The 18,333-nt window shown below is 41.4% G+C and overlaps 1 protein-coding gene across 1 annotated transcript; it reads right to left on the bottom strand.

Annotated features, from left to right (window-relative positions):
• Positions 1-446: 446 nt before the first annotated feature.
• ndufa10 (NADH:ubiquinone oxidoreductase subunit A10) lies at positions 447-5,925 on the bottom strand. The gene is made up of 10 exons (XM_076111076.1): positions 5,766-5,925; positions 4,117-4,285; positions 3,756-3,971; positions 3,471-3,557; positions 3,150-3,271; positions 2,831-2,910; positions 2,644-2,698; positions 2,473-2,558; positions 2,080-2,188; positions 447-642 (listed from the first exon to the last, which is right to left on the bottom strand). Exons 1-10 carry the CDS (start codon positions 5,838-5,840, stop codon positions 574-576), a joined length of 1,068 nt encoding a protein of 355 aa, XP_075967191.1. The 5' UTR covers positions 5,841-5,925; the 3' UTR covers positions 447-573.
• Positions 5,926-18,333: the final 12,408 nt, after the last annotated feature.

The raw sequence follows: 18,333 nt of genomic DNA, 5'->3' as shown, positions 1-18,333 counted from the left end.
TAGCACAGATTAGATTGGGCGCAGCACCGGTCTGTTGTGGTGAAGAGGGAGCTGAGATCTGGCAGCGGGGAAGCACGTTATTAGAGATTTATTCCCCCCACAGCTCTCTGGTGAGCTCTACTCCACGCTGCTGAGACCGCTTTATCCTTCTATCTGTGTTGGTCAATCAATTCTTAATTAGAACAAGAGCCTCCTCCTGCAAACAGCAACTAGCAGGCCGTGCTCTGCCCTGCCTGAAGGACATTTACACCAGGAGCTGCAACGATGAGGTGAGGAGAATCGTTAAGGACCCCAGCCACCTGGATAACGGGCCCCCTCCCCCCCCAATGAGAAGGTGGGGAGACATCGGGGACTCACGTGCACCAAGTCTGACCCATCCTTGTTTCAGTAAGAAACTAGAACTTTCCATTATCTCGCCGTCCCGAATCAGAACAAACGAAAAGACATTTTGTAGATTCAAAATTTATTCTTTCAATACATACATACATATTATTTAGGACGTACAACAGGAGAGACCTGGATCAATAAGAGTTTACTCAGCCAGGGGGGGGGGGGGGGGGGCTGTGGACTCATTCACTTCAGCCAGATGGATTTGTCTCCAACATCTGCGTTGTAACCGGACGCATATTTCTTCCCGGGGAGCTGCAAGGACAAAAAAAACAAATCGACAATTAAAGTTAAAAGGGACCAGAGCTGCAGAATGGCATACTAAGCAGCTCTGGCTTCTTAAAGATGAACGGGCTTTTGTTCTCGATGCAGGAGAATCATTTTGTATTTCCAAATGAACATATTCTAATTGAAATAGCTGAAAGCATCTAATCAGGACTGGGTCGCCTGCAGAGTTAATTTCTGTATTTTTAACACTGAATATAAAGACGTAGAATTCATGATGCAGGAAGGTTGTTTATTTGATCAGCAGAAAATTACTCAATTTTAATAGAAGATGAATCAGTTATGAGAGTAGAAAACACAAATAACATGATTTGAAATGGAATTCCTTCATGTTTTTTGACGGTTATTCAATGTTTTATGATAAATTCAGTGGCGGTTGTAATACACGAGTTGTAAAACGTCCTTCCACGACTTCACTTTGTCGTCTCCAGCGCGCGGAGGGAGATTGCGTCACAGTTCTCATTCTCTCCACTGAGATCCAGGCTCAGAGCTAAATGTCAGGTCACAGCCTCCTGTAGCATTACGCGCCACGGTTTTTCGCAGCAAAAGGAGAGACAAAAAAGTCTCCAGTCAATAAACAGAAAAGGTCAGACCCAAATGTTTCCCTGCAAGACTGATGATACCAAAAAGCCTCGTGGAATATTCCATGTCTGGCATTTGCCTTGTTGAAGCTACGCGTCGCTCGATATTTCAGCGGAGGGAAATCAGTTCCATCGCGGCGACGGTGCGTCACACGGATCAAAGGCTCGAGGAACAGAAAGTATTCGATAGGAGAACGCTGGCAGAGTGCCTGAACATGATATTTATTTTAATAAAGGGATCATCACAGAGAAACAACACATCCTCAGATAATGACAAGACACAACTCCTACAGCTGTGGGTTCAGCGTGAGGGCAGAACAGACTCGGTTACATTCATCAGTATTCGTTATGAAACATGATCATTTATTATTCTTTGTTTAGCCGACATGATCAAAGACTCTTAACATCTTTAATTCTGTATACTTAAGGGCCGGGCGATTCATCAAATCTTTATTAAACTCATATCCATGGACGACTTTATTACCTTTGTCCAGTATTAAATGTATTATAAAGAAACAAAGGTTGAGTATCCTGTAAACTATTTGATTTGGCTGCTAAATATTTACTCAAATGAAGATGTTTAAGACCTCCTGTTTCTAAAGCATCTAAGAATCCTTTGAAAGGCTCCGCCCGGGACAGCGGACTCTGAGGGCCCCTCTGTCCCTGCAGACAGGTACGGGACCCCCGGTCGCTGCTGTTAACCGAGGCGGACTGACCACAGCGTGCCGTTTGCTGTGCTTTGTGCGCTGAGACTCTCCTGTCACCATCGTTTACATCTATACAACCAAATTATGATTCTTAAAAGGATCCTCTCGTCTCTACATACCGCTCTATAGGCGTAGTATTTCTCATCGTAGTCGTGGGCCCCGATGGTGATCTCAGGCAGGAACTTCGGTATGTGGGTCAGGGTGGCCACCTTCTGTTTGTCTTCCACGCTGTAAAAACACAGGAGAATAAGAAGAGGGCAATAACAGCGGCTCATAGCAAACGTCTGCATGCTGAGCTCCGGGTGGAGGACGGCATAGAAAATGCAATCAGGGCGAATCTGCATTTAAAGTTGTCTGCGTGATTCGTTTCAGGTACTTTGCATATTTATCCATAATGAGTGTGACAAACAAGAGGCTGGGGTCGTGCATCTGACTCAACCCGCTTGGAGTTCTTCCTCCGTGTAATTTGCATTTAAATGTGGGAAGCGTCTAAACATCGATCAAGAACTCACAGCATCCTCATGTGGTGGTAGGTGACGTCGTCCTGCTCCAGCCACGGGCCTTTCTCAAACTTCAGGTAATCGATGTCCTCTGCCACCTGTGGACGTCACACAATGAATACGCAGTCTGCAGGAATAGTGCGTACAATGATCATTTAACCAGCTGCTCCACTCTCGTCTTACCCTCTCGACATCTTGGGCTTGGGTTGTATCGTAAGCGAGCAGTTCTGATGTGGCGCTAAAGAAGACAAACACACAAACCTCGGCGAGGTAAGAAAAGTGCCCACGAACTAGCTCGGAGCTTTGAACATCAAAACACATAAGAATCATGTGTGATTCATGCGTCATTTGACACATGTGTTTCACTCACCTGATTTTGGGCATGAAAGACTTCTTGTAGCTGTCCTCGATGCTCTTCAGATACGTCAGGGGCACATTCTGAAGATAGGACTGACAATAGAGAGGTTCCTTTTTAACAAATGATTAAAACATCCCACTTCTCACTATCCTCTTTATATCTACATCGTATTAAAAGGTGTTTTTTTTGTTCAGTATTTCCAACTGGAAAGTGATCCTCTCTTTAAAGTTGAGACTGAAATATTGGGACAGTGTGAGAGTATGTTGCAGAGATGACAGTGTGACAGTGTGTGATACAGTATCCAGTGGTTTCAGTGACTGCGTCTCTCTACCTTGCCGCTCTGTTTCAGCTTCTTCTGCACCTCCTCAGCTGGCAGGTCGACGTAGATGACGATGTGTGGAGGCAGGAACTCACAGATGCTGATGCCTTTGATCTCATTGTAGTGCTGCACACCTGCGGGCCACGGGACATTCTTTAAGACGTCGTAAACAAACTTAACGTTTATTTTGGGGATTTTTAATCGAACTGAAATCAAATGATGTGACAACCGAACCTAATTGGGAAATCCCCGTCCATATTGTCTTATATTAGAGGCTACTGAGATAATCAGGACCGTTCGCCTGCATCTTTGTTCGTGACGCTGGATACTTACACTCCTTCCTGATGTAGCCCTCTTTGAACATGGCCTCCAGGAACACAAAGTCACTGAAGGGAGAACGCTCCAGGATCACTCCTTGGCCTTAAAAACACAGAAGATCAGGAGGTAGATGAGTGATTCAGTTCATAAAAAGAGTCAGTCTACTGATATCACAAGGGCTGCTAACTTGATTACATACAACAGTCACACACGTGGGTTGTAAAATGTGTATAAATCTGATGTTTTGCCATGTAGAATGACCCGGCTGGACACTGCGGTGCATCCCTGGGCCGGTGCTACCTGTTGTGAGCAGGTGTTCGATGGCGTCGGCGTACTGGAGCAGCCTCATGGTGTACATCCACATCTGCAGTCTGTAGCTGTTTCCGTCGGCGGCCTTGGGCTCCGTGTAGAACTTCTCCAGGCTGCACATCCCGTTGAAGTCGACGGGAAGCGGCTGCTTCTCCCCGGTCATCTTGTCCAAGTAGAACGTGTCCGCCTCGGGCATGTAGAGCATCCCTGTGCATACGGAACTAGAAGTTATTGTTTTTCAACAGAAATACCTCCCACAATTATCCAAGCAGCTCAGTCGATGGCTGCGTTCACATGTGGACCGATTGTCCTGGTGAACCCTCGTGGGGGATCCCTACAGTGAGATAGTTACCCAGCTTGTCGGCCAGCTTCTGGGCCAGCGCTCCTTTCCCCGAGGACAAGTTGCCCTCCAGGGTGATGATTCTGCTGTTCTGCTTTAACCGCGGCGTCGTCCTCTCGCCCAGCGCGTAGGCCAACCAGCCGTAGCGCAGGCTTCTCACCGAGCTCGTGTGAACACTTGCCTGGAGGACAAAACGAAAAGAAAGCAACACCTTTAATCGATAACATCGGGGTAAACAGAGCAGAGCCAGATTAATCCACACAGGCCCAAGAAGAAACACAACCAGCTGATACACAGAAACACCTTGCTGCCAGTTTGTGAAAAAGTCAACTCAAATGTGTTTGAGTATGCACGATGTAAACATCGTTTCAGCTGAAATAAACAGGTAATACAACTCATCTGAGGCCATGGGCATCAAGGTCATGTAGAATGCACAAACAACCACAGGGCCTCAGCCATTTCTGGTACATATTACCAAACAACTGAGCAATTAATGCAAATTACAAAGTAGGCGGCACACCAATAAACTGAGACCCGACACATTTGCCCGCTGTGCTCGGTGGGACAACACTATAGAATATACAGTTTAACGGTTGTTATTGTTTTCGTATTCTCCTTTTGAAAACTTATTTTTAGTGACAACAAACAATTCGCAATATAGTTCACTGAAAATGGGACGATTAGACTACAAGCAGTGGTGACTTGCTGGTTTCTGTACTCTAAACAGCCCGGCAATGAATCCTGCCTTCATGAAGTTTTTTATCATAAACTGTATTAGAGAGGTGTTGATTCAACTTTATGGTTATTCTGAAGGCTGTAGTTTGGGAAGCTGTTGAATTATATTGAGCTGTAATGAAAAAGCCTGAGGGCTGCTGTCTCAGTCCCCTAGTTTACGGTCTGTTTACACACGACTGCGTGGCCAAACATGAAAACAACAGCGTCATAAAATGCGCAGAGGACACACCAGTGATTGGTCTAAATGCGACAGCAACGAGAGAGCCTATAGGAGGGAAGTGGAAGGTCCAACCACATGGTGCCATGATAACAAACCTCTAAATGTCATTAGGAAGAAAGAAATCCTTGTTAACTTCACGAAGAAGAGGAAATGATATTCCCATTTCCATCCATGGATCATCTGTTAAACGTGTGGACAGGTTTAGATTACCCAGTAATACTGCCTTACTATTAATTCCACATTTCATATTCTGTGCATTACTCTGCACTTAGATGCTGAACTACATTTCATTGTAGTCATCTCTGTGCAATGACAATAACACTGAATCTGGTATTACATTATGTCAACCTCATTTGTCTCAAAGGAAAGTAAACAGACTTTAAATTGGCAATTATTTGGTTGAAACTCTGCATTTGGCAACATCGAGACTGGCTAGCTTTAACCAGATAGCATCATCTAAAGGTGGCTGTCGACATGTTTGACTGGGAACGTCGTGTAAGCGTCGATACAACATCATTTAAAATGTACTCAGATGTACTGACAGCTTGTTTTCTTGGCTCTCAACTGTCAACAACATTATAAACAAACCAGCAGCATGTGATGCTAGCGGCTAGGCAGCTAGCTAGCGAAGTTAGCTTGCCCTTGTGAACTTGACACACTCGTGTTGCAGTGAGAAATGAGAGTCCGTGTATTTCCTGTTTCTTACCTTCTGAGCAGCGTTCACCGCGTTAAAAGCAGTCGCTCCCGATGGGACGACCAGCCGGATCACCCTCAGGGCCATGATTCCACTGTCCTCCAAAAACCCTCCGACCTGACCCGAGAAATCACCGCTACCAGGCGCCTGAATAACACGTCAGAGGGAGTGGGGGGCCTTTCCTGAGTCTTGGCTCATACGTTAAAGGATGTCTTGTTAATGCCTGATTATTTTAAATTTTTTTGATGAATAAAACATGTCTGAAAATATGATTACAATACATCGCGGATGAATGTATGTTAATAGATTTTTTTTTAAATAAAAAAGACTTCACAAAAGTTAAAACAAAGCACTGACATATTAAAACTGCTTGTTTTATCTGACCATCAGTCCCAAACTCAAAGACATTCAGTTAATAACGAAAAGTCAGTTTATCAAGAAAAGCTTTAAATACTCAAATTTGATAAGATAGAACCAGCAAATGGCATATTTTTGATTGAAAACATAAAACTCTTAACTAATGGATGACAATCCACTATTTGATAAATTGACTAATCATTTGGGTTTTGTAATTAAATACTTGTGTGATGAAATGCAATATTTTCCCCATAAGAATGACCACTATAATAATTCTTGTAAGGGTTTTAAATTCTGATCATAGACTCCACACTTACTTGTATTCATATATCCTTGAGGGTCCCAGGAGTATTACTCCGGTAGCCAATACTACCAGATCAACGGCTGGTGCAGCTCTGTGTTTTCACCAGCAGATGACAGTATTCATTTGTTTTAAAAGAGGCCCATTTCACTTCTGATGTCAGTAAATGCCAAACCTTAATGCATCAATAATTATAATCCAATGTTTAAATACCTATTCTTCTGCAGAATGGGTACTTTTACTTTTGAAACTTTAAGTATATTTTGATGCTGATACTTTAGCACTTTTATTATTGTGAACGCAAGACTTTTACTTGTAAAAATGAACAAGCTTGTTCAACTTAAAATAATTTGCAACCTGGCTGACTTAAATGTTGAGTTAGGGAAGCTAAGAAACTTTAGTTCATTAAACTTAGAATAAATAGTTGAGATGACAAATGAAAGCTGGCAAAATAGTTCCATCAACTTTATACTTTAAGTTAAATCAAGTTTTTTTTTTTGTGAAACCAAGAATACATTTGAAGTCGTACAAACTTTAAGCCTAGTTGAGGCAACATAGAATAATTAGCTAAACAACAAACTTGTATTGATTTCTTGAGTTGTCCGAACATGAAAATAAAAGTTGGCTCAACTAAGCATCTTGCTGAATTAACTTATCTTTTTAAGGCAGCCAGGTAACTTTTTCGGCAAAAGTTCATCTTAGTTGCAATGTTAAATTAATTCAAGAAATGATACTGTGTAATTTGCCCACACAACTAAAGCTTCTATTTTTTAACAGTGCTACATAAAAACGATTCATCAACATCAAAGAACATTCAGAATGGTGCTTTATTCAGTAAAGGTAGCAATAAAGGTAGCAATACCACAATGTAGACATTGTGGTATTGCTACCTTTACTTCATTAAAGAGCTCTTCTTCCACAAATGGCAGGAATCCAAATTGGCCCCTATATCGGCAGGACCCTCGGTTTTCATGCTCATGTTTATAGCGGGAACAGCTAAAAGTCGGAGCTCTGGCTCGGACCAGGCTCACGAGAGGGCTAAATAATTTAGCTTGGTCTGCTTTCCCACAAGAAATGTAAATAGTCGTAACACTACCCAGACCGCCCCGAAAATGTATCTGAGGTTTTGTAATGCAATGGTGTGAACAGCAGGATTCAAACCACATTATCCTCCCACAGATACGCAGAAACAGAAACTCATGGCCCCCTTTGTGGAGCCTGAAGCAACATGAGCTCAGTTTATTTTTTTTTCTTTTGTCACTTCGACCCTGAACTCACATGAAAAGGGGAAAGCCTGAGATGTCCAGTAAGTAGTTATACAAATGTGTTCTGGTTCAGCACGGACAGATGTTTTCAATCTTCATGATCGGGAATGGAATTTACATAATGTGGGTGTAAACAAGGCACTGCCTTCTCATCGTGTCTTTGTAGTGCAGCGATGACTCAACAACGGGGCAGGTGAAGTGTGGCGGAGATGCTGTTGATTAAATCAAGCTGGTCTAACGATACTCAAACAAATGATCATTACTAATTCTTTCTGTCACAGTGATAATAACTCCACACATATGATCACCGTCTTATTTTTTGATACGTAGATTCATAACAAAATGGCCACTGTATGTTTTGAAATTGAATAAAGCTGCATTCTGAATGTTCTTTGATGAACTTAACATTGCAACTAAGATGAACTCTTGCTGAAAAAGTTACCTGGCTGCCTCAAAAAGATAAGTTAATTCAGCAAGATGCTTAGTTGAGCCAACTTGTATTATTGTTTGCATAACTGAAATGTATAAATTGATTTAACGAGATGCTTAGTTTAAACAACTATTATTTTCATGTTCGTACAACATACACACATATAATCATCTTATTTCGATTTTTCCTCATCTTTTCTTGCACTTTCCCTTCCTCCCAGCTACGAGCTAACTACGCTCACACCTGAACCCTCGATACTTTACACAACACCTCCGGTCTGTCAGCATACATGCGTGAGTCACCGGCTCTTTCCTCCGTAGGCCAGGAAACCACCAATGTAAACACGGCTGACAGTCAACTACACCGCTTCATGTTTCATAAGCCAGTCAGTATGTGATCTAGTGTTCCGATTTTGCACACTGAACTCTGCTCATACGAAAAAACCCTCCAGCAGATCTAAATGAAATTAATGTAGACACAACAGCAACAACAGACATCCTCTCTTTGCATTTTTGTCTGTTTCCTCTAGATTTTCTTTTCTTCCTCTTCCTCCCTTGATTTTGTCAAACAAGCGCCTTGGATGCTGCATCATGTTCTACTTGCAATCTTTTTGAAACTTAGCACTTTTTAGATAAACAATGTTCACAATCTAGGGTAATTGTTTCTGAGAGCTAAAAGCTTAAAGCCTCAGTAGTGGCCCCGAGAGGCGACAGTGTATACTACTCCTCACAGCATGACAGCATCTTTGACATTAGTTGAGTTTAACTTGTTTTTGCATTGAGTTCATACTGAATTTATTAACAAAACATTTGTAAAGTACGAATCCTACTATGGCGAAGGTATACATCTCCCTGCCTCTGATTGGCTAGTACTGGATTAAGAATGGTTAGGGTAAGAATATCAGGGTAAGCCAATCAGAGGAGGAGTACGGCATGTCCTGCCTTAGTCGAAAAAAAAAAATCACGCCTGGGAATTATCTTCTTGGGTCCATGAACATCCAAAATGGCAGTCAGGCTAACAACTGTCAAGGTTTATCTTGTTCTGGACAGAAGGATGGATTGATGTTGAATGTCTTTGTCATTTTAAATTACACTGATGGAAAAAAGAACCTGTCAAAAAAAGAGTTTACTTTAATAGACGACTAAGCAAATGTGAATGTCAATTAATTTATTCAACACACACTCATACACACAGTTTATCCCCCCCCCCCCCCCCCCCCCCCCCCACAGCAGGAACCAGAGCAATTAGTCAACAGTAAAACAACAATACTCCACATTCAGGTCTCACGGCTGTGAGGCCAGCTGAAGGGTTTGGCAAATCCATCTCTGCCAAATTTCCGTTGGTTTTTACAGCAGGTTTTATTTCGCTCCTCTGCAGTTTGGACTGGCTTTAACAGTGCCAGCAGGGAGGAGGCTAGTCTGAATTGTTTATCATTAAAACAACTCAAAAGCATGGCAACGACAAAAAAAGTAGCTTACATTTTCTGCTCTACTCTCCACCTTCCTTAACCCGTACACAGAAAGCTCTACGGCAGCAGCAGTGGGCTTCATCTTGACTTCATACAACAGCAACGTGTCGCATGACACCATAGAAAAATAATTAATAATTGACATAAAAATCAGTTCTTAAAGTGGAAAGAAAATAAGTGTCAGTGCTCCCCTTATTCATATGTTGGTGCGTGAGTCTCTCTGTTCTTATTAATTTATTCATTCTTCAAGCACGTTAAACTTGTATTTTTTATTGTATTGTTAGATTATTATACCTGGGATATGCATCTTCTATAGTAGCCTATAATACTCAAATCATATTCTGAATGAACGTCCCAGTTTCATGGTGGGAAATAGACAGGAAGTACATGTTATTAGTTTTATGTACATGGATACGAATTGTCCTTTTTTCACGTCTTGCAGCACAAAACAATGCCAAAAAAAAAGTAAATTATGATCCTGTTTCGTGGTGGACACACAACTTAATTAATTGATTAGTATGCAACGGTCAGTGATAGTGACGCAGTATCAAATATTGTCAAACACAACCAAAAGTGGTTTCTTATTTACTATAGTTAATCACTATTTTATCATTTACACATATCAAAGCCTTCATCTGAACACTTCATTCTTCTGGAAATGTTTTTCCAGTAAAATCACATTCTGTAAATCAAAAGAGCAGATTCAAAAAACTTTATACATCCACTGGCTCACGCCTCGTATCGTTTCCTGTTGTGGTCATTTCTGACTGCGCCGTCAACGTTACAACATGTGATGTTACAAAAGGCCTTTGAGTGAGAGTGAGCAACACAGCAGGGTGCTCATATGAAATCAGTTTGCAGGGTTGTGAAATATACCTGTTTGTTTTTTACAAAGGGGGCTTTGACATGTGTTGTTTTTGACTAGAGCTGAAACAGTTAGGCAATTCATATTTAATCCACCAACGGAAACTATTTGGTTTCATTCTTTAAGTCAATTATCAAGCAAAGATATTAAACGTTCCTCCAGTCCAGCTCCTCAATTTCACAGATTTGCTGTTTTTCATTGTCTTTACAGCAGACTGGCTTCACATCACCGTGGGTGTTATAATACATTCGGATGGACATTTCTGTTGTTGCTATTTTCTGATATTTTGTAGACCAAACATTTAGTTGATTAATCCAAAAAAAGAATCATCAGATTAATGAATAATGAAGATGAGTTAACTGCAGCCCCATTAACGACCTAATGACCAAAATGCATCTTAAAGCTTTTATTATTATCAAATACGATTAAAGGGATGTCGAGCAATAAGTGGGCAGTAAACCTCTATATTCCTTTACAACAAACTTGCAGATTAAACGTAATGCCACTAGGATTTTGTTTTGTTGTTAATCATCACAGTGAAACATTGATGTCAGTAATCACTGCCAATTAAAAGAAAAGTCTGCATTGAAGAATGTGAAACTTGTTTTTTCTACCATGTGTCCACTCCTGGTTACTGGTGCATGATGGGGGTTATTTTAGGCATCTTACAGAAAAGCACAGACATTTTTGAGGTATTTAAAAAGTGCTTTTCCAGCACTGAACCAGATCCACGGTCTTCCCTGAACATTAACTTCAAGTAGCCGAAGCTGAACCACAACAGTACATGATGAAAACCCATCACTACTGTCGTGTGTGCACTTCCTGTAAAGAGTACTCCCCTGGAGAGACAACAATCGTCTACTCTAGAAAATACATTTCTGCTCTACTTTTCATCCCACGGTGAGGTCTCTCCGTCTGGCTGCCCACCAGCAAAACAGCAGCAACTTCCACCCCCAACTAATAACAAGTGCAAATGAAGAGAACTCATCACACCCACTGGCTGCTTCATACGGCCTTCTGTTCAGTTTAACGGCGCTGCGGTTGAGGGTGTAATGGATCTCAGTTACATCTCGCTGTGTTAAAAACTGCCCTCCCGTCCTTCACACGCGATCCTTCCCTTCCCAGAGGGCAGCAGTCCTGCTTCTTGTCAAGCCTCTGCCTGTTTGAAAAGGACTCAGATGGTGGATGTTTCCACCCGTTACTGCAGCTGCAGCATCGAATCTCATGGAAACACATTCCGAACCACCAAAACCAATACTCCAATAAAGCTTGAGAGGCAAAAATGAAAACTCTCATGTGTATGTATGTTGTAGTAAATCAGAATTTATATTAAAATAACTTTAAATGATTTTTATCTGAGTAAAAATATTGACTTCATATCTTTACATACTTTCTTTTCACACTTATTTCACTCATTGCTGACCATGGATAGTTTCACTTTAACAATGTCCTGCTCAACACTGATTATGACTTGGTGTGTTAAAAAGTATAGGATCTCATAAATACTTCCTATTAATATCTCATAAATACTCCCTAGTAATATCTCATAAATACTCCCTAGTAATATCTCATAAATACTTCCTAGTAGGTCACGATCATAACTTAACCCCTTGTGATGGCCCCTCTGCTTGATCGCTTTGCTGTTGCTGCACACCGGATCGGAGAGTCATCCGCGGTGTGGGAGACACCTGGGGCGGTGTGCACCAGGCATAAAAGTAGTCCTTTGTTGGCAGATCTCCTCTCATCACACAGCTATGGAAACCCATCGCCGCAATTTTGATGAAAAAATAAGATTATAATTATTATCACGAGAAACTATATCAAAAATAATGAGTTAGAATTTCAATATCTTGACTTTGTATCTCTACATTTTTAAATACTTATAAAATGTACTTATTTTCTAGATTCTATGTCATTATTTTGAGATATAAATTCCTTATTTCAAGATAGTTTATCATGACTTCCAGGATCTTTTTTTTTTCATCACATTGTCATAAATGGGCTTCCACACACATCTTTGCGTTGTGGCTTTTGGTTCTATTCTCTTGTTTTTACACCTGAAGCACATTTTCACTCATCCACTACTGACTTTACAGATTCTTCTCATCTATTAGTTTGGCTTGTTTTTCATTATTTTGTGGATAATAAATCACTTTATTTGTTAAGTATACCCATGTGTCCAGGGTAAGAGCCGGGCTGTGACACCTTATTTATGACACGGTATCTTGTAATCATAACTTATATCATGTGTATTTGATACATTCTAAACAAGGAGATAAGAAGCCATACGTTCGAGTTCATTTGAAATAATTCATTTTGACTTTGATATTTAATTTTGTGGGAATGTGTTTCCATAAATCTTGCTCAGCACACAAGGAAAGAATTAATCCCAGAAGATGTCTAACACTGCACTCAAAGTGTGCAAGGCTCATTGCCTCAGCTTTAAATACTTTGTCTCTGAGCGGAACAGATCCCAGGACAAGACTGAACTGTTCAAGTGGTGGAATCAAAACAGTTTAAAAAACACAGTGTTGTAATAAGTTTGAGGGAAGTTATGCAGTGGGTGGAGAACAATAAAAGGCAGTGAGGTAGCTGGCCTTCCTGAATGGAAACCACTGCTGGGCTGATATAAAACACTGCTCTAAAGTTAGTGTGAAATAAAGACATGGAGCCCGGTGTTGATGGCTGTCACACAGGAATGCACCGGGGCCAAATAAACAAGCACGGAGCGGATTAAACGCATGGGAAAAGTTGCACAGGGCGAAAACCAGCAACCACATGCCAACATGTGGCACGGCAGCTGCCATGTTCACGTTTCACATTTCTTTTTTCCCCTCAGAGCTTGTCTGCTGTGTGATCCTGCTCAGTGTGGGGGGCTCCGTCACGGCCTGTAGCTGCAGCTTTAACTAGCTCTCAGGGGGGGGGGGGGGGGGGGCGGCCGGAGACAGCAACGTCTACATAAGCTGAGTTGATGCTGCTGAAAAAAAAACTCACCTTTTTATTAACTTGATTTAATGTCAGAAAAAATTATATTACAGAAAATGCACCCAGATTACTCTGTTACCGTTATAATTAACACTGTGTTGTTCAGAACTTTGCTGACAGTTGCTGATTCTACGGTCGACATTTCCTGCATTATTCAGCCTGACTCCCCTCATTTCTCAGTTTCAATTAACAGTTTAATTAACAGTTTAATTAACAGTCACACTTCGCATCTACGTCTAAAATCATTCCGTTGCACAAAGCTCTAGTTCTTAAAGATTCTCAGTAGGATTTATTTGTTATGAATTCTGGGTAAATTAACACTTTTTTCACAAACAGTACTCAACAGAGTCGTAAGACGGTTTTGTTGTATCTAATTTTGTTCTATTTTATTCCTATATTTTAACTTCTGTACTACTTTGTGTCTTGAGTCTTGGATTCTCATTTTTGAATCGCCCCCAGACGTTTGACTGTGAGGAGATCATGCGTTGGGTCTTGTGTGTGTGTGTGTGTTTGTGTGTCTCTGTCAGTCTGTCCACGGCTACTCTCACCTACTACTTGACCCATCAGGCTAATATTTGTTATGCTTATTTAAGACGGTATGCTCAAGGACCTCTCGTGGTTGCGGTGGATGTTTTATACCACCATTAGCGGTTGACTCCTCCCTCCTCTTAACCGGCTGCTGAGTGATCAACAATTGCTTCAGTAAAAAAGTAATTTTTTACAATCATCTCGGCTAAAAGCAAGCCTTTCCTAGTCTGTTGCAGGCCACATTGGGGCGTTTGTCGTGGCACAAAAACTAACATCCATAGAAGAGTTTGGTCTCATCTTGAACCGGAGCATCTGCAGATTAATTCCATACCCGTTATGTTATGATCCACCAAAGTTAAAGGCACGATACGAGATGAATAAATCCCTGTTTTTGCTATCTTCTCTGTCATCTGGACTGTAAGGGAGCCCGGAGGGTCAACTGAGTGAGATTCAACGCTTCTTTGTTCGGAGGGTGGGAAAGAAGCTACTGAGTGCGCTTTTCTCCTCTTTTTATACTTCTCTCCATGCAGCAGTGTTGGAGGGAGCCTTGAGACTTGAAACTTTAAACAAAAAGCACTCACATTGTCTTCACTGCTGTTTATTTACTGCGGCCTCTTAAATCTCCCTCCCTTCCATTTGCTCGCACCATAACATTGTCAGTAAACCACGAATTATGAGCCCACTGATTGTTACCATGGACACATGGCTGCTAGTTACTGAGTTAGCCTGTGGGTAGTACGGCAAACCATCTTTAAGCTTAAAAGAAGCCAGTCTACATCGCATTAGACTAATCTAAGATCAACATTAAGAGTGGCCGAACACTACCGACAGGTCTAGAGTATCTTTGCGGAACCGGCCTTAAAGACCCTAAAGATCCGGATGTAACTACGACTCTGAACATCTCCTACTGCAGGTAAAGAGCTATCTTTCCTCAGAGACATGACAGCGCTTCCATGTGAAAGCCTTCACCTCAGGCGTCTCTCAGCTGTCAAACTGTCAAACTGTCAAACTGCAATCACCTGAAGTTCCTGATGAGAGCACGACACGTCTGCTCTCCACTTCCACTTTTCTTTTTTCTTTGGGAGGTTTTACACTTTGAAGTTTCCTGCTCTGTGTTTCTGTTACAGATTTCTTTTGTTTTTCAGATGCAAATGAGGAAACAACAGTGAATGTTTTGTCAATCGTGACACAATCAATAAAACTGCATCTGTAAAAAAAACACTAAACGCTCACTGAAGACAGCAGAACATGAAACAACCCTCCAATCGAATCGAGCATTTACAAGTGACATCATTTAGTCGTGACACAAAAGTGAGGCTACAAATACATGTTGTCATTGTGGAGATTATTGTGTGTGTTGCTAAACTCCAGGAATATTCAAGATGGAAACCTTACATGTGGATTAACAGGAATGTATGGGAAGTGTCATATGCAGATAGAAAGTAACCTTTTACCATCATAAGCAGACATAATCCATTCATTTGCCAAATAGATCCATTAACTTCTGACTTTTATTAGCTCTGCTGAGAAGGTGATCTACAATCTGCCGTCCCTCCAGGACCCTGAGGCGGGGAGGGAAACCTCACACCAGTTTCCCCTGCACCTGGCCTCATCAACAAGGCCCGGGACCCCGACTCACATGGCCTGTTATCCCCTTTCCAGAGACTCTACACGTTACACTAACGTCTTCACATCTGTTTGTATGTGTTACATTATGACACATCTTTGGGACAATATCTCTGCATTGTATATTCTTTTTATATTTTGTACTGTGGCGCATTCCTCAGACAGTTTTGCACATTTCTGCACAAAACTATACTAACAACTGCACAGCAATTTCATTTCGTATTTATATATTGTATTATTTTATAACATATTTCCACACGCCTTTTTTTATCTATTATGTTAATGTCATGCACCAATACACCAAAGAGGTGTATGTGGAAACCTGCTGAGCAATAAACCGGATTCTGATTTGTCAAATGTGACATGTGGTGAGTTAACTAGCAAGTCAAGTAAAGGTACTGTGAACATTTGAGCCCACATTGTGGGCCGTGTGCAAACTCAGGGTTTAAAGTGAACAATATAATTGAATATATTGTGAAATTGTGCAAAAAATCCAGAGCTTTTCTTCTCTTGGAAACTTTCCGTAAAATGTTCCAAAATTGCACCAAAAAATGTCTGTGTGCCGTCAGGATCGTCTGCAATGCCCCGGCTGTGCCATCAAGGAAACAGAGTTCACCACGTGAACCAGAGACAAACTTCAGACACGGAATGTGAACATGACAGACGGCTGTTATGAGGAAGTACAGTTGGCCCAAGATAAACACAGATGTTTACAGAGGAACCATTGGGAGATGCCTGATTCATATTCCTGCGCTCTGTGAGGGAACCAGGCGTGTCTAGTTCTGTGGCGGATTGCCCGTGCCGTGTGATTTCTTTTTGATATGGACTAGAACTTTTTTAAATCCTTTGTCCGGCGGTCTTCCATGTATTTGATAGGTGTGAGATTCAGTAGTGCATATACATTTGGCCCAACACAAGAAACATACTCCAAAGCTGATAAAAAACATGATGGAAGAGTTGGACGATAAGCCAAGAATCGTTGTTGTCCCGCCTCCCTGTCCCATAGCCCGGAGGTTATTGTGGTTGTTTTGCCCGTTTTTGTTGTCGTTTTGCATCTCTTTGTTGCTGTTTAGGGTCTCTTTGTGGTCATTTCTTTCCCCCCTGATTTCATTATAGTAATACTGTCTCTTTGTAGTCATTTTTTATTTCTTTGTGGTCATTTTGTGTCTCTCTGTGGTTGTTTTGATCCTTTTCATAGTCGTTTAGAGTCTCTTTTGTGTCTCTTTGCAGCTGTTTTGCATGTCTTTGTAGTTGTTTTAGTCTCTTTGTTATCTTTTTGAGTCTCTTTGTGCTCATTTTGAGTCTCTTCCTGGTTGGTACAGAAGGCCAGTGGTGCCCCGGAGTCTTTGGGCCCCTGGGCCTGTGCCCGGTTGGCCCATTCAGTAATACATCCGTGTGCGTAGTCACATTTTTCAGGAGGTGTGCGGTGCGTCTCGGCGGCTCTCTGTGAGCTTCCAGTTCGGTGCAAGCTTTTCTGCAGAGGTGTAAATTAGGCATTAGGGTGTGAATGGTCTCTAGGCAACAGTCAACATGTCTCTAGCTGTCACTGATGTGTAGCAAGGTGAGCAAGAAAGTTGCTTTTCAAACACTCAGGAATTCAAAACATTAAACAATTATACAGTGAGGCGTATCTGTATTTAGTCTACTTTCACTGAAAACAATGGGGTGGACAAAATAATAGAAACACCTAAAGTAAAGTGTTCAACCGCACATTGAGAAACAAAGAATATTGTATATGCATACTGACTTATTTTACCTATTTGCCAGCGTGAATGCACGACTTGCTGTCCTCAAAACACGCTTGGAAATGCACGATGTGGCCAAATGTTTGCGGACACATCTGTGAGTAGTTTTGGTTTAGGGCTGTTCTCCATGGTTTGGGCTGCTTAGAGTCAAGACGTTTAGAAGGGAAGACTTAATGCTTCAGCATACTGTGATAGCTGCAGTGATGCTTCCAATGTTGCGGCAACAGTTTGGGAAAGGCCCTTTCCTGTTTCAACATGACAATGCCTCCGTGCACAAAGCCAGGTCCATGAAGAACAGTGTTTTTTCCCCAGTTTGGCATGAAAGCACTTCAAGTCCATCGGGGAAGAAACATCGCCCAACTTCAGTGGTCAATCCCACTATGACTAATGATCATGTGGCTGACTGGGGTCCAACAATTGTATATTAATGCCCTTTGTTTTGGAATGGGATGCTAAATCACATGTGGGTGTGGTGTTTGGGTGTACACATAGTTTATTTGGGTGTTAACATAGATGGCCATGTAATAAAGTTTGTAGAATAAAATAAGGATATAGTTAACAAGTTAAAAGCCCCTTTTTAACTTGTTAACTATAAACTTTTTGACTTGCCCATGGAGCAAAACTTTGTGGTACATACTGAACATTGTATTGCTTGAAGCTCTGTGCCAGTTGGTGCTAAAAAGGTAAATCATTAACATTCCAAATAAAGGCTTTTAACTCTCTAAAAACAGTCACTTTCATTTTTTTTGTGTCCGTTAAAATCCGTTATCATGGATGTGTAAGCATTAGTTTATTCTCCACTGAGAATAAAGTGCATGGTTGTATGTAATGGATTAAATAGCTTTAAGTCACAACAGCATACAGTGATATAGTGGTAAAATAGCACTAAAGCCAGGTTGTAGTGAGTTACACAAACAATATGATATGTGTGCATCAGATGTCATGGAAGCTATTTGGAAAACATTTCTATAACATTTCCTGCTGTGGTCAGAAAACTCGGCCAAAGAACA

Source organism: Anarhichas minor, unplaced genomic scaffold (genome assembly GCF_050575085.1).
Source record: "Anarhichas minor isolate MPS153535 unplaced genomic scaffold, ASM5057508v1 ptg000004l, whole genome shotgun sequence".
Taxonomy (NCBI): domain Eukaryota; kingdom Metazoa; phylum Chordata; class Actinopteri; order Perciformes; family Anarhichadidae; genus Anarhichas; species Anarhichas minor.
The sequence above is the reverse complement of the archived record's forward strand: the minus strand, read 5'-3'. Positions and strand labels throughout refer to the sequence as shown.